The sequence below is a fragment of the Pseudomyrmex gracilis genome, unplaced genomic scaffold, assembly GCF_002006095.1.
Source record: "Pseudomyrmex gracilis isolate BER0280 unplaced genomic scaffold, ASM200609v1 scaffold_15, whole genome shotgun sequence".
Classification (NCBI taxonomy): domain Eukaryota; kingdom Metazoa; phylum Arthropoda; class Insecta; order Hymenoptera; family Formicidae; genus Pseudomyrmex; species Pseudomyrmex gracilis.
The window spans coordinates 1,276,248-1,298,393 of record NW_018020599.1 but is presented as its reverse complement, the minus strand read 5'-3'; the positions used below and the strand labels follow the sequence as shown (position 1 = coordinate 1,298,393).

The 22,146-nt window shown below is 39.6% G+C and overlaps 1 protein-coding gene across 1 annotated transcript; it reads right to left on the bottom strand.

The window, feature by feature from the left end:
• Positions 1 to 25: 25 nt before the first annotated feature.
• LOC109863968 lies at positions 26 to 16,376 on the bottom strand. Its single transcript, XM_020444701.1, has 17 exons — positions 15,727 to 16,376; positions 12,248 to 12,378; positions 11,741 to 12,089; positions 11,352 to 11,550; positions 10,809 to 11,131; positions 10,393 to 10,708; positions 9,730 to 10,289; positions 8,963 to 9,614; positions 7,627 to 7,999; positions 6,756 to 6,822; positions 5,200 to 5,254; positions 4,649 to 4,968; positions 4,096 to 4,559; positions 3,826 to 4,010; positions 2,782 to 3,738; positions 2,215 to 2,580; positions 26 to 2,121 (listed from the first exon to the last, which is right to left on the bottom strand). The coding sequence occupies exons 1-17, from the start codon at positions 15,747 to 15,749 to the stop codon at positions 1,969 to 1,971; spliced, it is 5,493 nt and encodes a 1,830-aa protein (XP_020300290.1). The 5' UTR covers positions 15,750 to 16,376; the 3' UTR covers positions 26 to 1,968.
• Positions 16,377 to 22,146: the final 5,770 nt, after the last annotated feature.

Sequence of the window (22,146 nt, the reverse complement as noted above, 5' to 3'; positions counted from 1 at the left end):
TAATAAAAATATAAATTAGTTTATTATGAAATTTATTATTTATTTTCGATATAATGATATAATTACAGATGCCTCTCAGCACTAATTTCCCATTTTACAATAATCACATCGATATAAGATTTAGCAAAACGTATCTCCTCAATATGTTACTCGTTATACGTTAATTCGCTTAAAAATGATCAGTTTCGTTTTAAGTTTCTAAATATCTTAAACCAAAGAATAAGTAAATGGTCTAAATTTGTTTCTTAAACCTACTTCGTAACAACCTCGACGTTAAAAGTGTCAAAGGACAAGATCGCGGAACCGATCCTCCAACAAGGTATCTTTACCGCGGCATTAGCGAAAATATCGCGATTTTATGTACACATTTTACGAGATACCCTAGCCATCAATATGCAGCCGTCGTCATATATATGTATATAAAGTATCTTATTAATACAAATAAAACGTCGGCAATAAATAGAATCACTTCTAAAAAGAGAAAAATATGCTACGGCGCGATGTTAATTTCGTATGACTAGAGAATCGTGGCATTGGGAGGTGATGTTAACCCTTCACACGCTTGATACAAAATAATTACGTCTTATGCCGGATGAGATCTGTGAAATCCCACCTAAAACGTTATTCTTCATCAAATATAATAACATCATGAATTTTTACGAATATTACGCGAATATTTTTAGAAATAAAAATTTAAATAAATATATTTTGCTTTAAAATAAAAATATTTTGCTTTGATTAATTAACTGAGAAAAAATATAGAAAGAACTCAAAAATTTTCCATCACATTTATAACACAAAATAAATTTCCACTTAGATTTTTTAGATTTTGCACATTTTGAAATAAGATATGGAGTCGCTCACAAATGCCATCACACTGTAAAAAAAAGTCTGAATTATCATACACTACTAATAACAAAAATGTACAAAATCATGCAGTTTACACATGACGCGTATGTAAATTGACAAAACTTCGTACGTTTTTGTTATTAAAATCACGTAATATTTACATTTAATCTTTTTGTAAATCTACAGATTTTTGTGTACAACGTGTACTTTGTTTTACAGTACATGCAAGTGAAGGGTTAAAAGTATTTCGACACTTAAATAACGCGTTTGTCTCTAGTAAACATAAAAATAGTATTTTAACGTTTTTTGACTTTTTATCGGAGAACTATGTACTAGAGTCTTTACAATCAACTCATTTATGTGTAAAATATTCTAAATTTGTTATTTGATGCATTTTTGACATATCCTTTTAAAACAACAAAGATTTGACTTTCAAATCAATTTTGTCTGTATAACTTAGATTATAAACCGACGCGACGATTTCAATAACGTGACAAGCACAAGTTGTCTCATTTTTTCGTTGGAGCAAACATGATACGAATTGTTCCCAGAACTTGTGTTGTCAACAATTTCGCGCCGGTCTAAACGTAACTTTATCGAATGACAAACCAATGTTTGTTGGAATCTGCTATTGTCAAAACATAAAAAAGGATGAATGTTAAGCATGGATACTTTACGTATAAAATGTAAACTTTTAGATAGGCCTTTGACATTAAGAATAGGCATTATTAAATCGTTGGCCACATGTAGAGAAAAAAGAGACGTAGAGAGAGAGGAAGGAAATATACATATACTCTCTCTCTATCAGTATTACCATAAAAATATTTAGAAGACGTAATTATTAGATGTATATAACACCAGAGTGTCCACACGATTTCACTCTTGAGTGCATTGCGACTACTTATACTTATTATCGGAAGCTCGGAAGTTATAGTCTCTTACCAAATTTGTTTTAACGAACAAGTGGTCAAACGTCAAATAACTTCCTAGCTTTGCTTATTGTAAAAGAAATCATGGACTTATTACAATAAAACAGAGATACAAATCACTTTATTCCGTTAAAAAATGACGATTATTGCGCGATTTGGACGCTATTTAAATGAACTTTGAAGCGTAGTGTTAGGATTCTCTGTTCTTTCTCAAAGACGAGTCTTGGTGTAACAAGAGCGGTACTCTTTCTTGCCTAACCTCGGGAAGAGACGCTAACTCTTGAGCCGGACTTCGCTGCCATATACTTCTAGTAGCCATTTCCTGGTAACCTCTTCTTCTTACCTGAGGAGAATGAAGGACACACGTATGATCACTCCATCTCGCTTATTGTTATGACGCACTTTAAAACGCTGATTGCATCGCAAAGACACTTACTTGTCTATGATGAAGCTCGTGCAGGTACAATGTAGACAAAGACATGTCGGCAGCGGTTAATTCCGTAGGTGCAGACGGATCTGTATACATTCCTAAAATATAACTGTGCCCAGATCCAAAGACTGAAGCACCTAACGACTGATTCGATATGCCTTGCAAATCGTACAGGAATCCTCTTTCATTATGCAATGGACCTTCTGTCCTGGACACACCGCGACGTACGGTAGATCTCGCGCTGGACGATCGATCAATTCCACCTGCCATTTGCGTGGCGGACGTGCCCGGTTGAACGAAAATGTTACTTATACTGGGTACACTGGTTTGATTTATCGTGCTCCGAATGATGTTCGATACGTGCTCCTTGTACTGCAACAGCATATCGGCATATCGATAATACACAAAGTAAATAGTGTTATTATAGTGTATAAAAAATATTCAGTCATGCATATTCAGATAAAAAACAAACTATGCTAAATAAACATTTGCGTATAGCAATACAACAAAAATGATTTCAAAAAAGAAATAGACATAAATAAAAATATATGTATGAAATATATATATACTTACACCAATATCGGACAAGCTGTTTAAGCTAGCTATCAAGGGATTATTATTAGGACTCGCAGTCACTTCCTTCCTAGCTCTTTCTCTTAAAGCGTTCACGAAAGTCTCCCCGTGAGATGGCGGTTTCCATTCCGGGTTTGTCAGAGTGAAATGTATGAGAGACAGTTCGGTTTTGCCGTCTTCGGCCTGAGTATAATGATCCGACATCGGTACGTGATATTTGTCCAAATCAACGCCGTATTGATTGTCATAACCCGCACTACTTTCACCGGGCAGTGGAGAAACCGAAGTAGGACTGTGCGCTACAGTTTGCCACATAAGGTTGCCATGTTTCCGCACATCCATCTGAGCGAAACTACACACGTCACCAACTCCGGCAACTTCGATAGTGAAATTACGAAAAAAGTCTACGATCTCTAAAGCTTGATGTCTCATACGGAAGCATAGAATGTACGTTGTCACAAACGGAGAAACCAACTCTTCCAGAAGATGTACCGCTCGATACTGAAATAATTGTGCCACTTGTGACCTCGTAGTCTGCGTATGAGCGGTTCCTTGCCAACTATCCGGTCTGTAGTGTGTGTGGGCTAGCACAGCGGTTAAAAGAGTCTCAGGATGCCAGACCATATTCTCATCCGGTATGACTGAATTCGCGGTTGCCACCACAGCACCGAGTATTGTCATACTGGCAACCACATGCTCCATGAAAAATATTGGCTCGAAGAGCAACGTTATGATCAACAACACAGAGAAGACGGTGCCGGAGACAAACGCGACATGTTTCGCGATCACCGTCATTACCGGGGATGTAAAGCTGCTCATGTATTTGGACGCGGGACGATACGCACGACTGAGACGCGCGTTTAATTCGTGATCGAGTTCGTTGAAGTGACGTAGATATAGCCGACCATACAAGGACCACGTTCGCATTGCCAAAAAGCTGGGCTCTCGTTTAATAGTCTGTCAAGATAAAAATTTTATTCATATATTGCACGCTGGAAAAGTTTAATATTGACAAAATTTTAATATTTACAAATAACTACTCACCGGAGCATAATTGAAGATTGTATAAAGAAGCTGCCATATTAGAATGGGAATACACAAAACAAAATTTGCGACACCAACCCATAAGATGTGCTTGGACAACTTACGTGCGAGTTCTTGCCTCTTATTCAATTTTTTGTAATCTTCCTTAAGATGCCAATTATTTTCGAATGGTGACCAAGGTCCCCCTAGATAATCAAAATAGAGATGATTATATTTGTAAAAAAACAAAATCAAATGTTAATCATTGCGTACAAGCGCGTATATACTTACAAAACAACAACAATTCTATATTATATTTCAATCCTCGAGTCAAGAAAATAACTTCTCCTATGATCGGGACTTTTAGTCGAATAGGTAATAGAGATTTGTTTGTCATAGCCACCATATAATTTTTATGCCTTAATATTCTATGGTATATATCCAGTTCCGTAAGTTCTCTCTTATGAATGCACATTTCCTGCTCTTTTTGTACCTCTATCACCCGTTTCTGTACCTCGTGCCAAGTAAAATTGTCTAACTCGTTATCGGCGATTTTGAGCGCTGTGTTGAAGAACATTTTGATTTCCCAGAACTGCGACGAGTTATATAAGAGTTTGACTAACTGGAGAACAAAGAAAATCTTCGCGACTACGATGAGAATCCAAAATCCGAAAGAGATCGACTTTATGCACTCTCCCGTACCTTTTATGTAGTCGCTCAAGTGACTTGTGCTATTAGCATAATTAAATCTATCACTGAAAACATAATGCAACACAATTAAAACGTTTTTTTTTTTTTTTCAAGTAAAACAATTCACAAGCATCTAACGGGACTACCTACGTACTTATACAATTTGCTGTAATCGACGCAGTTAGAGAGAAATATAAGGAAAACTGCTACAAAAAAGAATTGCACTAAACCAAAACTTTCTTGGAGCATCATACAGAGAAAGCCGTGCTGCTGATGATAGTGGTACATTCGTGTGAAAAATGAGTCCAGATCTTCAATGTGATTCCAACGCGCCTTGTTTCCCTCTGGCACAACGTGAATCATGACCCCTGATTCTTGAGGCGTCTCTTCATGTTCATCTTCCTCATCCCCGTCATCCGCCTGCCCCTCATAAGGGTGCATGCGTTGATAGCTACCGTCCAGTATCGTTGTCATCTGCAAATGCACACAATACGCGCTCAAACTACATAAAGGTTTTTAGATTAATAAATTCTGTTCAAAATATTCAGTAAATAAATTAAAATTCAAGTAAATTAAGAAAAAATAAATATTTAGAAATTAATTTTATGAGATTTACAAAAGTCAAAATTATTTTTAAAAATTTATTGCAGAAAAAAATTGCTATATGCGTTGCAATTGACTGAAACTCGACTTACAACCACTTACCGTTTCGGCTCGTCGATTTGGCTCCACACAGGTAATGACAGTTTCTCGTTTCATTCTTTCATTTCATTAAATTTATTTAGCTACCATTTGATGATTGTGTCGCTAGCATCTAAAATACAAGTTGTTGAATTAATTTATAGCGGGACTGATTGTAAATAAAATAAATCTAATTCTACCGAACAATGGCTTATATCTTTATGAATAATGCTTGATTTTATTATTTATCATAATATTGTGCAAACACAAATGATTCATGTCCTAAATAAACATTCCATGTATATATTTTCTTTGTTATTGTTTTACAATTTTCTTCAGTGTGCCTCTTATCACAAGATTATTATCTTTATTGATTGCTCAATCCATTATTTGTAAAAGTGTACATTCTTCAAAATATTTCTATTTTCAATAACGTATGACACACATATATACTTCTTTACCACTCACTTCTTTTTTCTCTTTCTCCGTCATTAACAATAATTACATGTTAATGCAACCTACTTAAAGCAGCCACAGCACAAAGCCAGAATCTTCGATATCATAAAAAATGTGATGCACACACGTACAAAAAAAAAAAAATAAAAAACAGAACTCACAAAAGAAGTATATTAACAATTAAAGAAATATAATAGCATTTATGACGCGATAAATCACAGGAAGATAGCAGTTCAAGATCATAAATTATTCGTCACAAGTGTTAATTAGGACGGAAGACTTTTTCTCATATCCTTCTTCTTTTTCATTTCGGAACGGTATTTTTTTCACAGTTCCCTCGGAGGAACAATGACGCGATGCCACTGGTTGTCGTAAGCGCGACATTCGTCGCTTTGTCTTCCAACATTCCGCTGACCTTTATCCGACGAAAATAGCCAGCGTTGCTTGCTGATCGCGGGAGCGCGCGTAACAGGAAGAGTGACGCGATATGTTTGGGAGCACAGCTGATCTCCATAAACAAAGCGCAGCCTGATTTTGCATACCTTCGAGCCGCGATTCCACGGGCGACGTGCCACGATGAATCTCAGACGATGTACCTATACACACCTGCTGATTAAGCGCGACTGCCCGATTATTACATACTGATCGTCACGCGTGCGATTATTCACTGTCAATTTGGACATCGGAGTATTAAATGTCTGTCATCTCGCGTTTCACCATCTTTGCCAGACCACCTTTTCCTTTCTGTAACTCGGCGCTGCACGCACGCGCCGAGCGGCTCGACGCGGAACGCAAGCAACGAATTTGTTCCGAATCGATCGATTAAGTTGGTTTCTATGTTGATGTAGTCGATAACACAGAGAAATGTTTTGTGTAATTTAATTAACTTAATTTTTTACTTTTTAATTGTTAATGTATTTTATTTCTTTTTTATCTGAATTGGTTTAGTTTGCTTAATTCAACGTGCGCATCAATCTCTGCACGGACATTTATATATTTTCGTTTCAGGATTAAATCTTTTTCTCATTAGGATTAAATAAAAAAAAATACAACACAATTATCTAACTTTATATATATATATATATATATATATATATATATGTATGTTTAATTGCAGTATTTACAGTGTATCTTGGAACAGTGTAATTACAAAAGTGTTCTTACGCAATATAATAGTCCTAAACTCTATATCTGCAAAAAAGGATGTTACATACAAATATATGCACGCATTTATATATGCATATATTATGTGTGTTTAAACAAAAATATTATATCTACTTCTATAATCTCTCTCGCAAGTGGTAAAATTATGTTAAATAAAACTTGCGTCGAATTAATTAAATATGTACGATTACATTTATATCGCAGCATACTGAGATATGTGTATTTGAAACTATTTTGTTTACGTTATTTTAAATTATAATTACGATTGTGCCATTATCGGCACGCGTGTAAATGTTGAAAATTTTCATTTTTATCAATATTATCACTTGTCCTCAGATATCTCGTCGAAAAAAATATTTCGTTTCTCTCGAATTACGCTAATTAGCGTACAATATACGTCAAAACGTATACATACTTATCGTACGACAATGTCATTAACGTATATCATCACGTATCTTAATTACATGTAATATATTCAAACGCGATCGACAAATAGCATTTTACGAACTTGATTCTTCAAAAGAATCCATTCTCGCAAGAGACTATATATGTACACTTGCCAGTTTCGTCATAAGATGCGCGAGATGCCGTGTTCTGCGATTAAACAAAATAGAAAAAAAAAAATAAAAAAATAAAAAAATAGTAGGACGAAGAGGATTTGTAGAAAGTCTGTGGATCTAGATTGCGTCCGAAAAGAAAAATTAGTGTCTAGCACATCTTCAAGAAATAACGTGATACCTAATTTATATCCTCTTCTTGTGTTTTCGCATCTCAATAATAATCAGAGTGTTTGGTATTAGCGGCTTCAAGAACGACGGTTCGTCCTTTATTCCCGCGCGATTATCTGACCCGGACGTCGCGTCGGAGTGATCCTGCGTCGAGTCGCCAGGAGACCGCCGAGACCACGTGTCTCCTCGTGCTTTGTGCTGGCCGCCGTGCTTGTCTCGACGGAGGTCGCCTCGGTGGATTCCGTCTCTTCTGAGACGGCCTCCTCCTCGGGAGCGGCGGCATCTTCCTGGCTCGACTGGACCACCGGCGCCTCGGTCACTTTGCGTCGCGGCAGCAACGGCGATCTCCTGATCGCTGGCGGCAACGGCGACTTTGTTGTTGTCTTCGGATGCACCTGTAGTCGGTTGCGGTTACGCAGTTTGTTCAGAGGATTCGACGTGGTCGTGCGCGCTGGGGGACTGGTTTCCGCTGGTGCCTGAGAGAAACAAAGATCTATTAACTAAATGGCACAAGTTTTAATGAGAGCGTTGTTAGAAAGTAGGAAGTTGCCGGCAAAAGATGTCTCGACGAGAGAAAGACGACTACAATTAGGAGAATAAATCTCTCAGACTCAACACAATGGAGAGCTTTTGCAATAAATTCCAAAGTATACGAAGACGTGTGTGATTTTTGCAAATTCGAATGTTTAATTGTTAATATATTGTTTTGCGGTTAAATTCGTTCTCACGAAGTCGTAAAGAGAGAAATTTTAAGAAAGTATGTATATATGTATATGTTTGTTGTAAATGTTACAGAAATATCTTTACGTGAATTCCGATATCTTCTTTTTTCTTTCCTTCTTTCTTTCGTATTTCTGCGTGCTAACCAAAAGTCAGCACTCACGACAATCGCGAGGTCGTAAAGTTGAAAGTTAAAAAGCCGGTCGCGGGCGCGTCGACTCGTTGATGACATTTTGAAAGGCCATCCAGTGAAAGTAAACTCCAAGAGGGAACTTAGCCGAGTGACATCACGAGTGTCCTCGTACCTAATCTCGCACTTATACACGTACTACACCCGAGGCAGAATTTCAGATTTGACCTTATCTTCAGCACGCTTTGTCAATCGATTTCTGCTTGATTACAGTTTGTTCGACAACAGACGCGTTTGTTGAAAACAATATCGCTTTCTATTTCCACGTGATTTTATAAATCCATTGATACAAAAAAAAAAAAAAAAAATTAATGGACATATAACATGAAAATATTTTTAAAAAATTATTTTTTTTGTGATAATAAAGATAGTAATAACATTTGTTGCTTGATTTCTTGCACTTAACACACGGCGATGCATTTCAGATGTGTTCAAAATGGTTAAGTTCGTCAATAATAAACGAGAGTTAAATAAAATTTTATTAAAAAAATACGATCACAATTTTGAAGGATAAAAATAAGGTACCAACCTCGTGGGTCTCTTCTTCAGTTCCCTCTCCAGCCGGTTCCTCGACGGACGTTTCGGCGGCTTCCGGCGCGATCGTCGTGGTCGTCGTCTGACCCGGTTTTTGCCTCGGGTTGATCCTAGCACCCGGTCTAATGACGGCAGGTCTGATCGCGGGCGAGCCAGGAAGTCGCGGACGAACAGCAGATTTTGTAACGGTTTCTGGCGCGGTTTGCGCGACAGTCTGGCCAGTGGATTCGGACTGCGTCGCTCCTTCCTGCGCGGACTCCTCGCTTCCCGGCGCCGATGTGGTTGGTCGTCCGCGTCTTCGATTGCCGATGTTCAGCTTGTTGAAGGTGGGTCTAGTCGCCGCGGAGCCATTCGACGCCGTCGAGCCGCTGTTCAACGGCGCCGACGTTGTCGTCGAGACGGCGGTTCTACCTCCGGAAGGCGTGCGAAATCTGCCGCGACCGGCCGACGGCTTTTCCGCGTTTGCCGAGTTTGCGCTTTCTTTCTGCACGGTATCTTCTTCAATCGGTTTGTGATTACCTCCTGGTCGGGGTCGTTTGAATCCGTTTCCGTTCGAGCCGTTGCCGCCGAAGCGTCCTCGAGTTCTTTGCGTCGGTTCCGACACGGATGCTTCCGTTGTCGTACTGCTGCCGCCGTTGGTTTTAAATCTACGAGAGAACGCGAAGTTGAAAATAATTAAAAATTAGAAATAATTAGAGAGAAAGAGAAAGATGATAAGAATTTAACACAAACGCTAAGTGAAAACAATAAGTTCAATCGTACCGATTTCTCGAGACGGCTGGACTGACGAGAGTTCCAGGTCGCCGGAACTTTCCTCTTCCCGCAGGAGCTTGAGTGGTGGTGGTTGGCGGTTCCGTTGTCGTCGTTGTTGTAGTTGTGGGCTCGGTAGTCGTTGTCGTCGTCGTCGTTGTCGTTGTTGTCGTAGTGCTAGGACTAGACTCGGCAGCGATCGTAGTATCGAATTCCGTTGTGGTCAACAAATCGGTCGTAATCTCGTCGGCGAGAGTCGTACTGTCAGCTGCCGTTTCGTCAGTTTCGCTGCTAGACGCGTCTATCAGATTGCTCTGTCCTTGTTGAAGAAAGGCATAAAGATCCAATGCGACTTTGTCCATAACCGATGGATATTCCGTCGTTGGATTGTCCGTAGTGTCAGCGATAGGAGAAATCGGCGAAGTTTCTGTTTCAGTGGACTCTTGCGTCTTATCTTCTAAAGATACGCGGATCTTGATGGAGGGTTTCTCCGACGAAGAAGCACTTTCCTCTTCCTCGGCTTCTTCCTGGCTGGAGCGCACAGGTTGTCCTCTACTCAGTTCAACTCCGATCTAAAAATTTATCGATAGATACGTTTGTTTTACTATCGTGGCTAGAAAAAAAACTGTATCGCTACTTTAGAAATGATTATCCGAATACAATTTAGTTAATTACTTCAGGCGCTATCGTGCTGCTCGGACGTCTTCTGGTAACAAGTAGCGGCGCATCATCGGCCGCTTCTTCCACGGGGGCGGGTTCTTGAACCTTCTGCGGTCTTCCGCGATTTCTGATCGAAGGTTTCTCCTCGCTATCCTCATTTGGCGTGACGCCCAAGAATCTAACGGGTCCTTTCGGCAAGGTTTGCGGAAATTCGGGACCTTCCTGATGAGTACGGAAACTGCTCGAGTCCACCAGGTCCAGACTCGGTCGCGGTCGGTTGCCGCGCGATCGCGAGGATTCCGTCGTGCCCGTGTTGTGATTCGATCGCGATCTGTTAACAAAATTGCAATTGCGCTCTGCGTCGCTTTTTCCTCTTCTGTTTTTTCTTCACATTGCGTTGATTATTAATTGATTATCAATATCGAATATACCTTGGCGGGAAGCGAGTATTCGCGGGTAACCTTTCCTCGGACACGTCCTCGGTTTCGACCAGTTGTCTGCCCCGATTGCCGTTTCTATTCGGAATGACCTCGTTGTTGCTGGGCTCCACCGTGCTCGATCTCTCCACGGTGTTGTACTTGTTTCTGTTGTTCACTGTGCTTCCTCGTCTGGGCGAGGCGGTCGTTCTGGCGGAAACATCGTAAGAATTCGTCACAGCCGAACCTTCTGTGCCCGCTTTGTTTTCATCCTCCTCGTCGTAGTAATAATATACGTACTCGTATTCGTAGTCCTTGCCGTTCGGTCCTTTCTTCACCTGTTGGGTATAAAACAAATTTAATAATTTATCATATTACATATATAATTAGAAAAAATCGTTCAAAAATTCCACACGTAAGAATTTGGTTTTTTTTCACATAAATATACTTGAGACTCATTTGACATTGAAGTTATATTAAGTTATTTAACAATTATTTAATTAAATACTGAGTGGGAATGTAAATTTATTATTCACATGCGTAAATAACAATATATACCTGAATACGAGAATTCGTACCAGCCGGCACCAAACTCACGTCGCCCAAGTCGCCAAAGTTGGCGTCAGAAAAATGAGCGTAGCCATCTTTGCTATCTTCGCGGATAATGTTCACGGGAACAAAGTCGAACGAGCTGTCTTTGCCACGTGCTTCGCGCGGAGTTGTCAGAATTGGTAGCATGGTTGTTGGATATTCCGCGCTGAAAAGATGAATTGTTTTTGTAAAAATTAAACAATTATCACACACACTTACGTTGAAATGTTACTCGATATTATTTACAGAATAAAAAGATTTTTTAAATAAGAATAGAAGGTTGGAATTTTTTTTTTTGAAATGCTACCAAAGTTATTCACGTATATTTGTGCAAACGAGTTACAAAACCGCTTCACCTGACGTAGACACCCGGAATAACTTCATCTTGTTCGCTCGGACGCGGCCGTTTAGAATCAACTTTTCTTGTTCTTTCATCCTGCAGAACCTTTCCGGTGTCGCTAAAATTCTCGAGCTCCACTCGTGCTTGTCTTTTATCGGCAAAACTCTCCGAATCGTCTTCCTCCGAGTCAAAACGCCTGGCAGGTTCGAAGGCGGCAATTGCTTTTTTGTCGATATTCTCGAATTTTTGTATTACTTTTTTAGGCTTATTATCTTTAAGCGCAATTTTCTTTTCGTCGTCATATTCGTCGTCATCCTCCGTTGGTCTCGCTACGTTTTCCGGCAATTTGTGCGACGATACAAATTCTGAAAGTACGTCAAGAATTGAAGAAAATTTGTAGACGAATTTTTTTGTCACTAATAAGTCGAAAAATTTGTTCTCGTTTGTGTAATATCAAAATTTGCATTACTTGTTTACGATCTTTATTTGTATTAATGTGTTTTGTTTGAATCAAGATGAGTACCTTGAATTGGAATGGCTCGGGGAGGCTGATATGTCGTTGGTGCGACATTTTTCGCTCGAGTTAAGCTGTCACCAGATATCTGCACGATATCCGAGCTGCCAGCTAGCGTATACGCGATGACGCTACATATTCTGCAAATTCGAAAAAGTAAAAGATGAAATATAAAATAGCAAAGTAGATAGATTGTGATAAATACTTGGAACATAGAGATAAAGAGAAAATTGTGTATAAAGTATGTATATCAGCGAAAGTGATAAGACGCACGAGAGGTGCAACGTGAAGGGTAAAGTGTAAAACGACGACGGAATGCGTATAGCTAATACAAGAAGGCTTGATGTGGTGAAAGTTCACATCTGGTTGGTACACGCTGCATCCGTCTCGTCTGGTTCTCCCGGTCGAACCGCGCTCGGTTCCCTCACACCCGTTATGCGAAAATTACATCCCATCCACGACAATGCAAAACTCGCGTGCCGTAAACAGAAATATTTCAGCAAAAAAGAAAAGAAAATAAATTTATGCGTCTGGTAATTTATTGTTAGTTAAATTGCAAAGAAAAAAGAAACATTGATCGTAAGGCCAGCCACCGACGTGTCTCCGGATACCAGTACCCGCGACCTCGTTCCCTTTTTTCTCAAGGTTGTCGAAATCGATAATTACGAGGTATCGCACAAAGAATTCTTGAAGAGTTGGTGAACTTTCAACGCTTTAACATTCGCCTATTCCCATATTGCAATCATCGCCACTAACCCTTTGACATTTCTTTGTTTCTTAAAACGTGTGAATAATATTTTTTCAAAAAAAAACAAGAGAGAGAGAGAGAGTGAGAGTGTGTGAGAGAGATAGAAAGGGAGACGATTTAAACGAGGTCGAAGAAAACTCGCGAGACAGTAACAATCTCGATTTCATGACGTCGCATTTACAAGGACAATCACTCATAATCAATTTCCTGCATGCGAGAGTAAGAAAGCTGCTTGCTAGCAAATTATTATTTGACAAAACAACAGTTTATATGATTACGAAATCGGCGTCTTAAAAATGAAATCCCGAAGTAATACTAAATACGGTCATTTAACGCGAAATCATTAGAGTGTGACTCATGCATTTTAATATTTTATAAAGATTTTATATAACATTTTCGTATTATTATAATTTTCGCCGATGTTGTCACGTTTATGTTAAAAAGAGAGAAATGCAAAATAAAAGAAATAAAAATTCTTATCGCAGCATCACGCGTTTTCTGTCACACACATGATTCTTCCACTTTTTCTTCTTCCACCACAGTCACGTTTTCAATTTTTTTGTCACTTTAGAGAACGTTTCGATTTTTTATCACATCGTCGTAACCACACGACTTATTAAGTCGCCGTAAGAAGAGAAATGAGTCTACGACATTTGCAACAGGAAACTGCCGATGAATGTGCGCCGACAAACACCGTTCCGTTCGAGCGGTCTTCCGGTGCTGGAATAAGTTACAACCGGAATACATTTGCAAAAATAAAGCAGAACGAATGTTAAAACACGTTCCTTCCCACCTTCTCGTCTCGTTGCGATCGTGTCAAAGGATAGTAAATATAGATTAGTGTGTAAAACGACATTTATAAACCTGTTTATATGATTTCTGTTCGGCCGGCGAAGGTGTTTCATATGTAAGTAAAACTTTCGAAATTGGCAATAAAGAAAGCAAAAAGATCAAGCGGACCCATCCTGTAGCTTAATCTTAGAACTGAGAATATGCAGATTTAATGTGTAGGAATTTATCGCGAAACCATATGGAGAAAGCGGTCTCGCTTACGAGCGTGTATATGCATAAACATACTGCGCGTACACACGTAGGTATCTCCAGTGGCACGAGACACACTGGAACATTACGTAAGTCTCAACAACATTACCGCAAAAGTCTATTACCAAGTCGTAAATAATTTTTTTGCGCCGCCTACAAAATTCACCCTCTGCGCGCGTGTATGTGCGTGCTTCACGCATAAATTATGCTAAAAATCAGTTGAGGAAACATGGAAAAACCCTGGTGGCTTAGTTCACCGCGCTTCTATCTTTTTATTTCGCAAAGTACGAAAAAATATTTATCAAAAGATGTGTGACGATTCAATTTGAATCTATTTTCCCCAAATTTTATATAATTGTACAAGTATTTTTAAGTTCCACAGTCTTCATAAATATCGTGCTGATGAAGTTAACTAAGTTGTCATAAAATTGAAATGCCGGCAATGAGATACTTAAAGAGCGATGATCTACTATAATTTGAACTTTCTACCGTATGTAGTTCAGCTTTAAACTCAATGTTTTGAATTACGCGTATAAATATAAACTATTACGTAAAAGCGCTCGATAATTAAATTACGATAATTGGTGTGCAATTTAAAAAAAAATAAAATTTCATCTGATCTAGAGAGAAATATAACAAAGTGCTGCTAAACAACTGTGCTTCAGAAAACGAGAAAAGCGTTGTAAATTTATATATTTGCGACGCTCTCCCTATGTGGGTTGAAAGTAATGCGAATCTTCAAGGCGCACATATTTGTCTAACCATTAGTTGGCTTTCCGACTTTGCAATAAGTTTCTTTCAAAAATCTTCTGAGAGCACGTGAGATCAAATGTGGGATCTGTTTAATATTTTATATAATCCGGCTTCTTGTCCGGGCGCGGAACAATAATCTAGCAGCAAAAAATATATAACACGATTAAAGAATTATTTTAATATATTGAAACAAGACAATAATTTAATAAAATTTATCTTAGTTTATCAAAGTTTATTAAAGTTTTATATCATACGTGTGTGTGTGTGTATATCTTTTATACTGTCTCTGATATAGGGTATAATCACATTATCGTAAGTCATGATCTGATCGGACTGATTTCTACTTTTGGATCGTCAGGTTAAAATCGAGGACAATGTCTGGAAGTTTCTCTGAAAATCATAAATCATATATGCACAGTCTTCTGAATGAAACTGCGAGTAATCTGCGTATCTAAAACTTGTGAATTGCTGATTGCGCGCACCTTTCGCTACGATAACTCTCGTAACTCCGAGAAGCGTAATATCTCTTGCCCGTGAAAATTGTTATTTTTTAACGGATCGTTAATCATTTATGATCATTAACGATGATTGAATCTGCTCTTTAAGAAATTTCTTCGAACAAAAAAGTGTTTTCACTATTAATCGCATATAAACAGATCAGAACTGATAAAGAACGATGTTACGTGAGTAATGGTGATATTTTTCTGATACAATTATTTCATTGCCAATAGAATTACTTATTTGAAACAATTTTTATCTTCTTCAAAAGATCGAGAAATCGATATTAGGATAATGATCTCTCGAACGCTTTAATGCGTTATTTGCCACACGCTACGATTTGGTTTTTTGTTAGAGACAGGTAGAGATTAAATCCTCACATCATACGCTCATCACTCAGATATCGTCGCTCTTTCGCACCCAATAAGTGTCGATTCTGAGTACTCACAAGAACACGCTTTTTAGCCACATGTCGGCACTGCACAGTTCTCTTCCTCGTTCTATTCGCCTCTCCTCTTGTCCCGCTTCTATCGAACGTGAACAGCTGGTTCAGTCGAAGTGAACGAAACTCTCGTCGGCGAATATCAATACGTGCACTCTCGACAATATCGATACAAGTTTTCTCTGTCTGCGGGGGACTACCGTTCTAAGCGTAATGTACATATATATACGTATCGTCACCGGACACTCGCGATCATCTCTCTGCCCTCTTCTCGACCGACACTCGTCCTCCAGCTGCACGCGACGAGGATCTCCAGGCGGCCGCTGCTGATGCCTTCACCGGCTGGTGGTCGGCCCGATTCCTCAGAACGTTACAACGTTGTACTATACGTGCGCTTCGCGCGCGACGTGATCCAGCTTCTCGCTGACGCGATTTGGACGACGAGGCGCGAAACGAATGAGCGAACGAACGAATGAACGGCGAGTCAAACGCACCGTGACAGAAGGAGAGATGTCGAGTGAGAGTACGCGTGTGCGTGCGAGAAAAGGAAAGAGAGAAAAGGAGAAAAAAAGTGGAAAAAGGGGCACTAAGTAAAAGTAAGAGGTAGCCGAAGGACGTGGTGAGGGTATGAGAACGGTGGCGAATGCAAGCCTCTACTTATACCGCCACCCACCACGGCCACTTGGAGAGCACCCCACCAGCCCATGAAAAGTGGACACCACGTAGTCGAACCCGACTCGGCTTGGCACACTCGATCTATACACCGGGGGCCATCGGGGACCCGGGAGATCCTGGCTGGTTGTGCTCGCGCGTTCGTGCTGGCGCCTCAGCTCGCTCGACTTCTCCCGCCGCAAACGTCTGACCCAACTCTCGCGAAGCATTGTCCGCGCGGGTTCTCTCTCTCTTTCTCTCTCTTCTTATCTTTTCGATTTAAAGATACGTTCTATGATTTACATATAAAAGTGATTGACGCGACAAAATATATTTAAAATACGACGTATTGTTATTTAAAAAAAACAATTGACAATTACATAGACGGAACTCGAAAAATGCTAATAATAAATACTTTCTGTTGATGCACTAAAATTTCTTCTCTATGTGATGCAAATTACGTCAATAATGTTTTACTCATGCATAATATCCGTTAAACCATATGGTATTCGTTTTCTTCTCTTTCTCTCTCTCTCTCTCTCTCTCTCTCTCTCTCTCTCTCTCTCTCTTGAGAAATTTCCCTGATTGCCCGTCTAGAGACCTCGCGAAGATTTCGAGGAACGTTTTAATTAGCACACGGATGCTTTCACAATATGCAACCTCGCTTGAATCACGCAAAGAGTACATCAGAAAGGCGGTTCCTGCGATTAGAAACGCGGACCTGATCGCGGCAAAACGGCGACAAAATGAGAAGCGGAGTAACGAGACCATAAAACGCATAGAATTGACAGGTTCTTTTCCTCGCGGCGACAAACTAGCGAAGCGCGATTCCGCTATTCCGTCGCGGCGTTACCGCGAGAGCGAAACGTGCTTGAAAGGATCGATAATCTTTATTGAGGCCGTTGCATAAGTCGCTGCTGCATCTTCACTTCCTCCTACACGCGGCTAAAAAGAGATATCGGAGTTCTTATTTCGCTCGCTGAAGTCATCACGCTCTCGTTGATCCCGCGAGAGTGATGCGAGCAAAATTACACGAAACTTCCCGAATTTTTGTTAACGTTCAGCGAGGATGGCGCGCGTCGATTCGCTACCGTAGGTGTCAAGGCCTAGTGAAACCGAGACATAGTCGTATAAATTATCCAACACCCCGAAGCGCCGAGAACCAGAAGGCAGCTGCGGCGTAAAGGTCTTTGCGTCTCATTGCGCAAGAAGAATGTCGCTCCATTAGGACCCGCTTCGGGTCGCGATAATCCAACGAGCGAACGCTGAGAATATCGAACAGAATTGACACACTTTGCTCGTGTTCAGGATGGAAATCGCGACGGAACAAAGGTGTTCAATTTTAAAGAAAACGCGCGCATCAAATTCAAAGCTGTTCGCTAAACTTTCGTGGGCGTATCTAAAACAAGATCGAACTTTTTGGACCCTCATCATGTCTTTTCGCTCCTGAAAACATCGTCGAGACATCGGTCGTACAAGTGTCGCGAGTAGTTGGTCAGATTGTTAATCGAGTGTTTCTACATTGCTTGTACACACACACACACTCGATACGCAGATACAGAAGACACAAGTCTTGGAGATAATTCTCCGTAGGCGTATATACGTGTATATATAGCAAACGGTGCATGTGTGTGTGTGCGCGCGCGCGCGCTGTGTAACTGTGCACGTGTATCTACGAGACTTTCTCTCTCGACATGGAGAGCACCCGTGCTCGCTTCTCGGTTATAGGCAAGCGCGCGAAACACGGGAGAACAATGTCTTTTTTGCTGGGTTATTACATCGCGAATGGGGTGACATAACATGCCGGTGTGGTTCAATCGTCGAAACAAGCGCCTCGGCACGTAGACGAACGTAACGTTAAAATATTGCGTTGTTCACCGTCTCGGAACGTTGGGACGTCGCGAAAACTTCGTACACCGCAGTCCCACCGAAATCCGCGAGATCTCGTTCTTCACAATGTGCGAAGCGAGAATAGTGAAGCAATCCGAGCAGAAGCAAAGAGTCCAACTTGATTGTTACTTCGCTCTCTCTCTCTCTCTCTTTCTATCTATCTATCTATCTCTCTTTGTCGCCGATGTAATTGCGGAATGTACATCAATCTCCCTTGTCTTTTCGCAAGAGAAATAAACGCCTCGGTGTCTTCGAAATTTAACTGAACTTATGCGACTTAATTCCTGTCATATTGCAAGCATCACGAACACATGTTGATAATTTTTTATTGTTCCTGTTTTATTCTTCGTTCGGAAACGTTTACATTTATATGAATACGCGCGATTGATACCTGAGATAATACTCATTCAATAACGGGAAGACGTTTTATAACGTCTAGTGTATGTATGTGTGTATGTGTGTAATGATTACAGTTTGTATATACATATATAGACATTGAATTAGCTCGGAAACGATTGCCATTCATCGCGACACGTACTGTATCCGCTGCAGCAACACGACGGACCTTCTACTTGCGAGTCGAAGGCTAAATACGGCTGGTCATTGACTGCGTGCTGCGAACACGCTTCTGGTGCAGGCTTGCACGTGAAAATTGTCCGTGTCCAAGCGGCCTTGTCGAATAATAATTATCTCCTCTCTCGTTGACGGGACCGCGATCGCTTGAAGACAAGCGAACCACACAGAAGAGAAAAAAAAAAAAGTCTCAGGGACACGGACTTACCGGAATATCGTAGTGAAATTTCTCTGTCTGGCACTTGTCTCATAGCTGTTCCATTGAGATGTAAAACTAACGAGCTGTAAAATCGCGTCAAGATTATTTCCTCGCTTATTTCGACGTCCGTTCGTGAAGTGGTAAAAGAGACGCGCGCATTTATTAAATGAGACTGATAATTGTAAGAGAATATAAATTAAAAGAGATATTTATGGTAAAAAAATTTTAATTAGTCTTATTTTCTCATAAAACATTTTGAAAGTCTTTCTTTGACATTTATTACACATCGGGAAAGAAGTAAAATGAGACGGCGTGTGTAAAAATGTTAATTTTAAAGGAGAAATGTTTTCGACCGTTTGTTCGTGTGTGTTTTTCACATAAGTTGCAAACACAAGTGTTCCGAACAACGTGTAAAACACAGCCCGATGCGCGCTTTACGTTTGCGATTTACGTAAGTGACGTGTGCTCTTCCTTTCTATCGATAGCGAAGGACAGTCGCGGGCAGACCGCTCTGTCAGCACCGCTGCGGAATAAAGTTCTCGATCTCAATCTGTGTTTGTTTCTTCCAACAAGCCGAGGTCGTTGGTACACATACGTGTGCACTTTAACGGAGCGTATCGATACATACTCGCCGCACGGGTATATTCGCGGGAAACGGAGAACCTTGACTGCACTTTCGCGGAACTCGCGCTGCATCCCAATCGACCTTTAAAGGACCAAACCGTTTTCCCAGTTTACTTTCGAAAAGCGATTATAGCTCGGCGTGCTTAACACAGTTCTCGCGATCGGAATTCCCAGCCGCGCGTCTCTCGAAAGACATTTTTAATATTATTTTCTTTCGAGACTTTCGAATGTGTCAGTACGAAAGTCTGATGTTTTTTTTTTTTTTTTTTTTTTTTTTTAATTTATTCCCCGAACTGTAAAACATAAAAGTAAGTTTGTTTCAATTACAGATCTCTGCATTCGAACAAAAAACTCAATGATAATATCATGATTATACGTACAGCAGATATACGAGTGTGGAGTGGATAGTTTTAAAAGCGCTTTCCCAGGAAGTGAGTTGACTATTTATCTCATATCAGAGACTATAGAAGCAAAAAATTTAATTACACTACTCGACGATAACAGTTAAATAATTATTGAGATGTTGTCAGCTGTATATACCATGCCGCAGTGACATAAAATAACTTTCATTATCTAATCTTAATTGTTTTATAAACTAATTAGAAATAAAGAGTACTATCTCTTTCTCAATCTCTATCTTGTTCTGCCTGAAGAGTCTGATAGATCTTGTTCCACTTTTAAAAGGAACAGAAACGTACTTTTTGTTAGTGTCTTTCACGAGGAAGAAGTTTAAATCGACATCGGAAGAATTTGTTATTATAATTAAGATTTTGACGCAATCTCTTGATACAAGATGTGTCGTAAGATAGTTAACAAACATTTAGCTATTTCATATGTTTTAGAAATGGAAAGAATATCTTACATCGTTAAGATAATTAATTAGAAAGGATTTTATCTCACACTTTTTTTATATAAATTGTTACGCTTTCTATGAGATCGAAGAGCGACTGGAGCATTGAAAAGAAGATCTAACAGATTTAATTTATTTATTTTAGCATAGATTTCTTAGTAAATTTTTGTTACAAAATTTTGCAACTTACACCAATTATTATTTACCGTACGATTGTTTGTGTTACTTAAGATTAAAAATTTAGACGTATATTCTTCGTTTTCTTTCGGATTCAATGCAGATTCCTTCTGTACGATGTACGTGCGTACGTTCATAATTCCGACGTGACTTCACTCGCCGTGGGTGATACTACGTTGCAGTGACATTGATATCTCTATTAATAGCGTTGTGTTTTTAACGTGATACTTTTCCTTAAGTCTCTTATTCTGGAAAAAACTTGCATTTTAGTATTCATGCGAACACAAATACGAAATTGAATTATTTGATATGCTGACGTCGGGATCTTTTCTTTGATCTTCCGCGCAATGCGTTTGTGTGTATAAAAGCTTTTCTCTCCCCCCCCTTCTCTCTCTCTCTCTCTCTCTCTCTTTCTCTCTATTGTCTTATCTCTCAAATCACTGAATACCTTATGGATTGTAATATTGCGATTGTTGCAGGAATTTATAATGAAAGTAGAGAATGCGACATCTTCCGAAGGCTTCCAGTAAATAGAAAGTTAATAATTCGATAGCGTGTAATTTTTTACGTCAAAGAACGTTAAACACGTGATCTAATTCAAGTAAAAGCATCACAGAAAGTGGCGATCCGCCAGAGAAGTCCGCATTTTGAGTTGCCGCACGCCTTTACATCTATAGACATCAAACGAAACCGATTAACGTAAACGTAAAACATCACCAAAGATGGCGAATAGCCAACATGCAACTGTCGCTGCCAATGAGGTAGAGTACGTGCCGTTTTCAGTTCGGCATCACTTTTACTAACTTTGCTTTCTCTGATGTGCGAGTGTTCACATTTTTGTCTTCGTTTTCTACACAACATAGTAAAATATATTCAAATTGAATTTCGTCAAAAATGATTTTTACCACAGCCATTATCAATAATTTAGTTTTTTATTTTATTTGTTGTTATTTCTATAACATTTTCTAATCAGAATCTCATAAAAAAATATATTATTACAGTAAAATAAACCACTTTAAAACCACGTAGACAGCAATTTGTAAACCTTTCAGTAAAATGACAAGCCGAGGTGAAATCCCGACGTAGCGAAATATCTTCTCGCATATCTAAAGTCGAACACTACTAACTCATTCAATGTTAAGGACAGAGAGAAACCGGAATTTCTAAGGTGCGCATAAATATTGATGAAGACAATGGCGAAAACGCAGTGGCGTCACTGACAAAAATTGACTTGTACATGATGTATTGCGACTTGTATAAAGAATAGAAGAAGGAGAGAATCATCATGAGAGAGATTGTACTTATATCTTACTTTATTCAAAATAAATTAATACATTGATCGTGACGCGCGTGCGTACGTAGCCGTCTCATCAAATCTATCTCTCATCAAATATTCATCTCGTTGAAGTAAATTATTCGCGCATTTAGATGCCGCTGCAAATCCGCTCGGCTGATCCGCGCG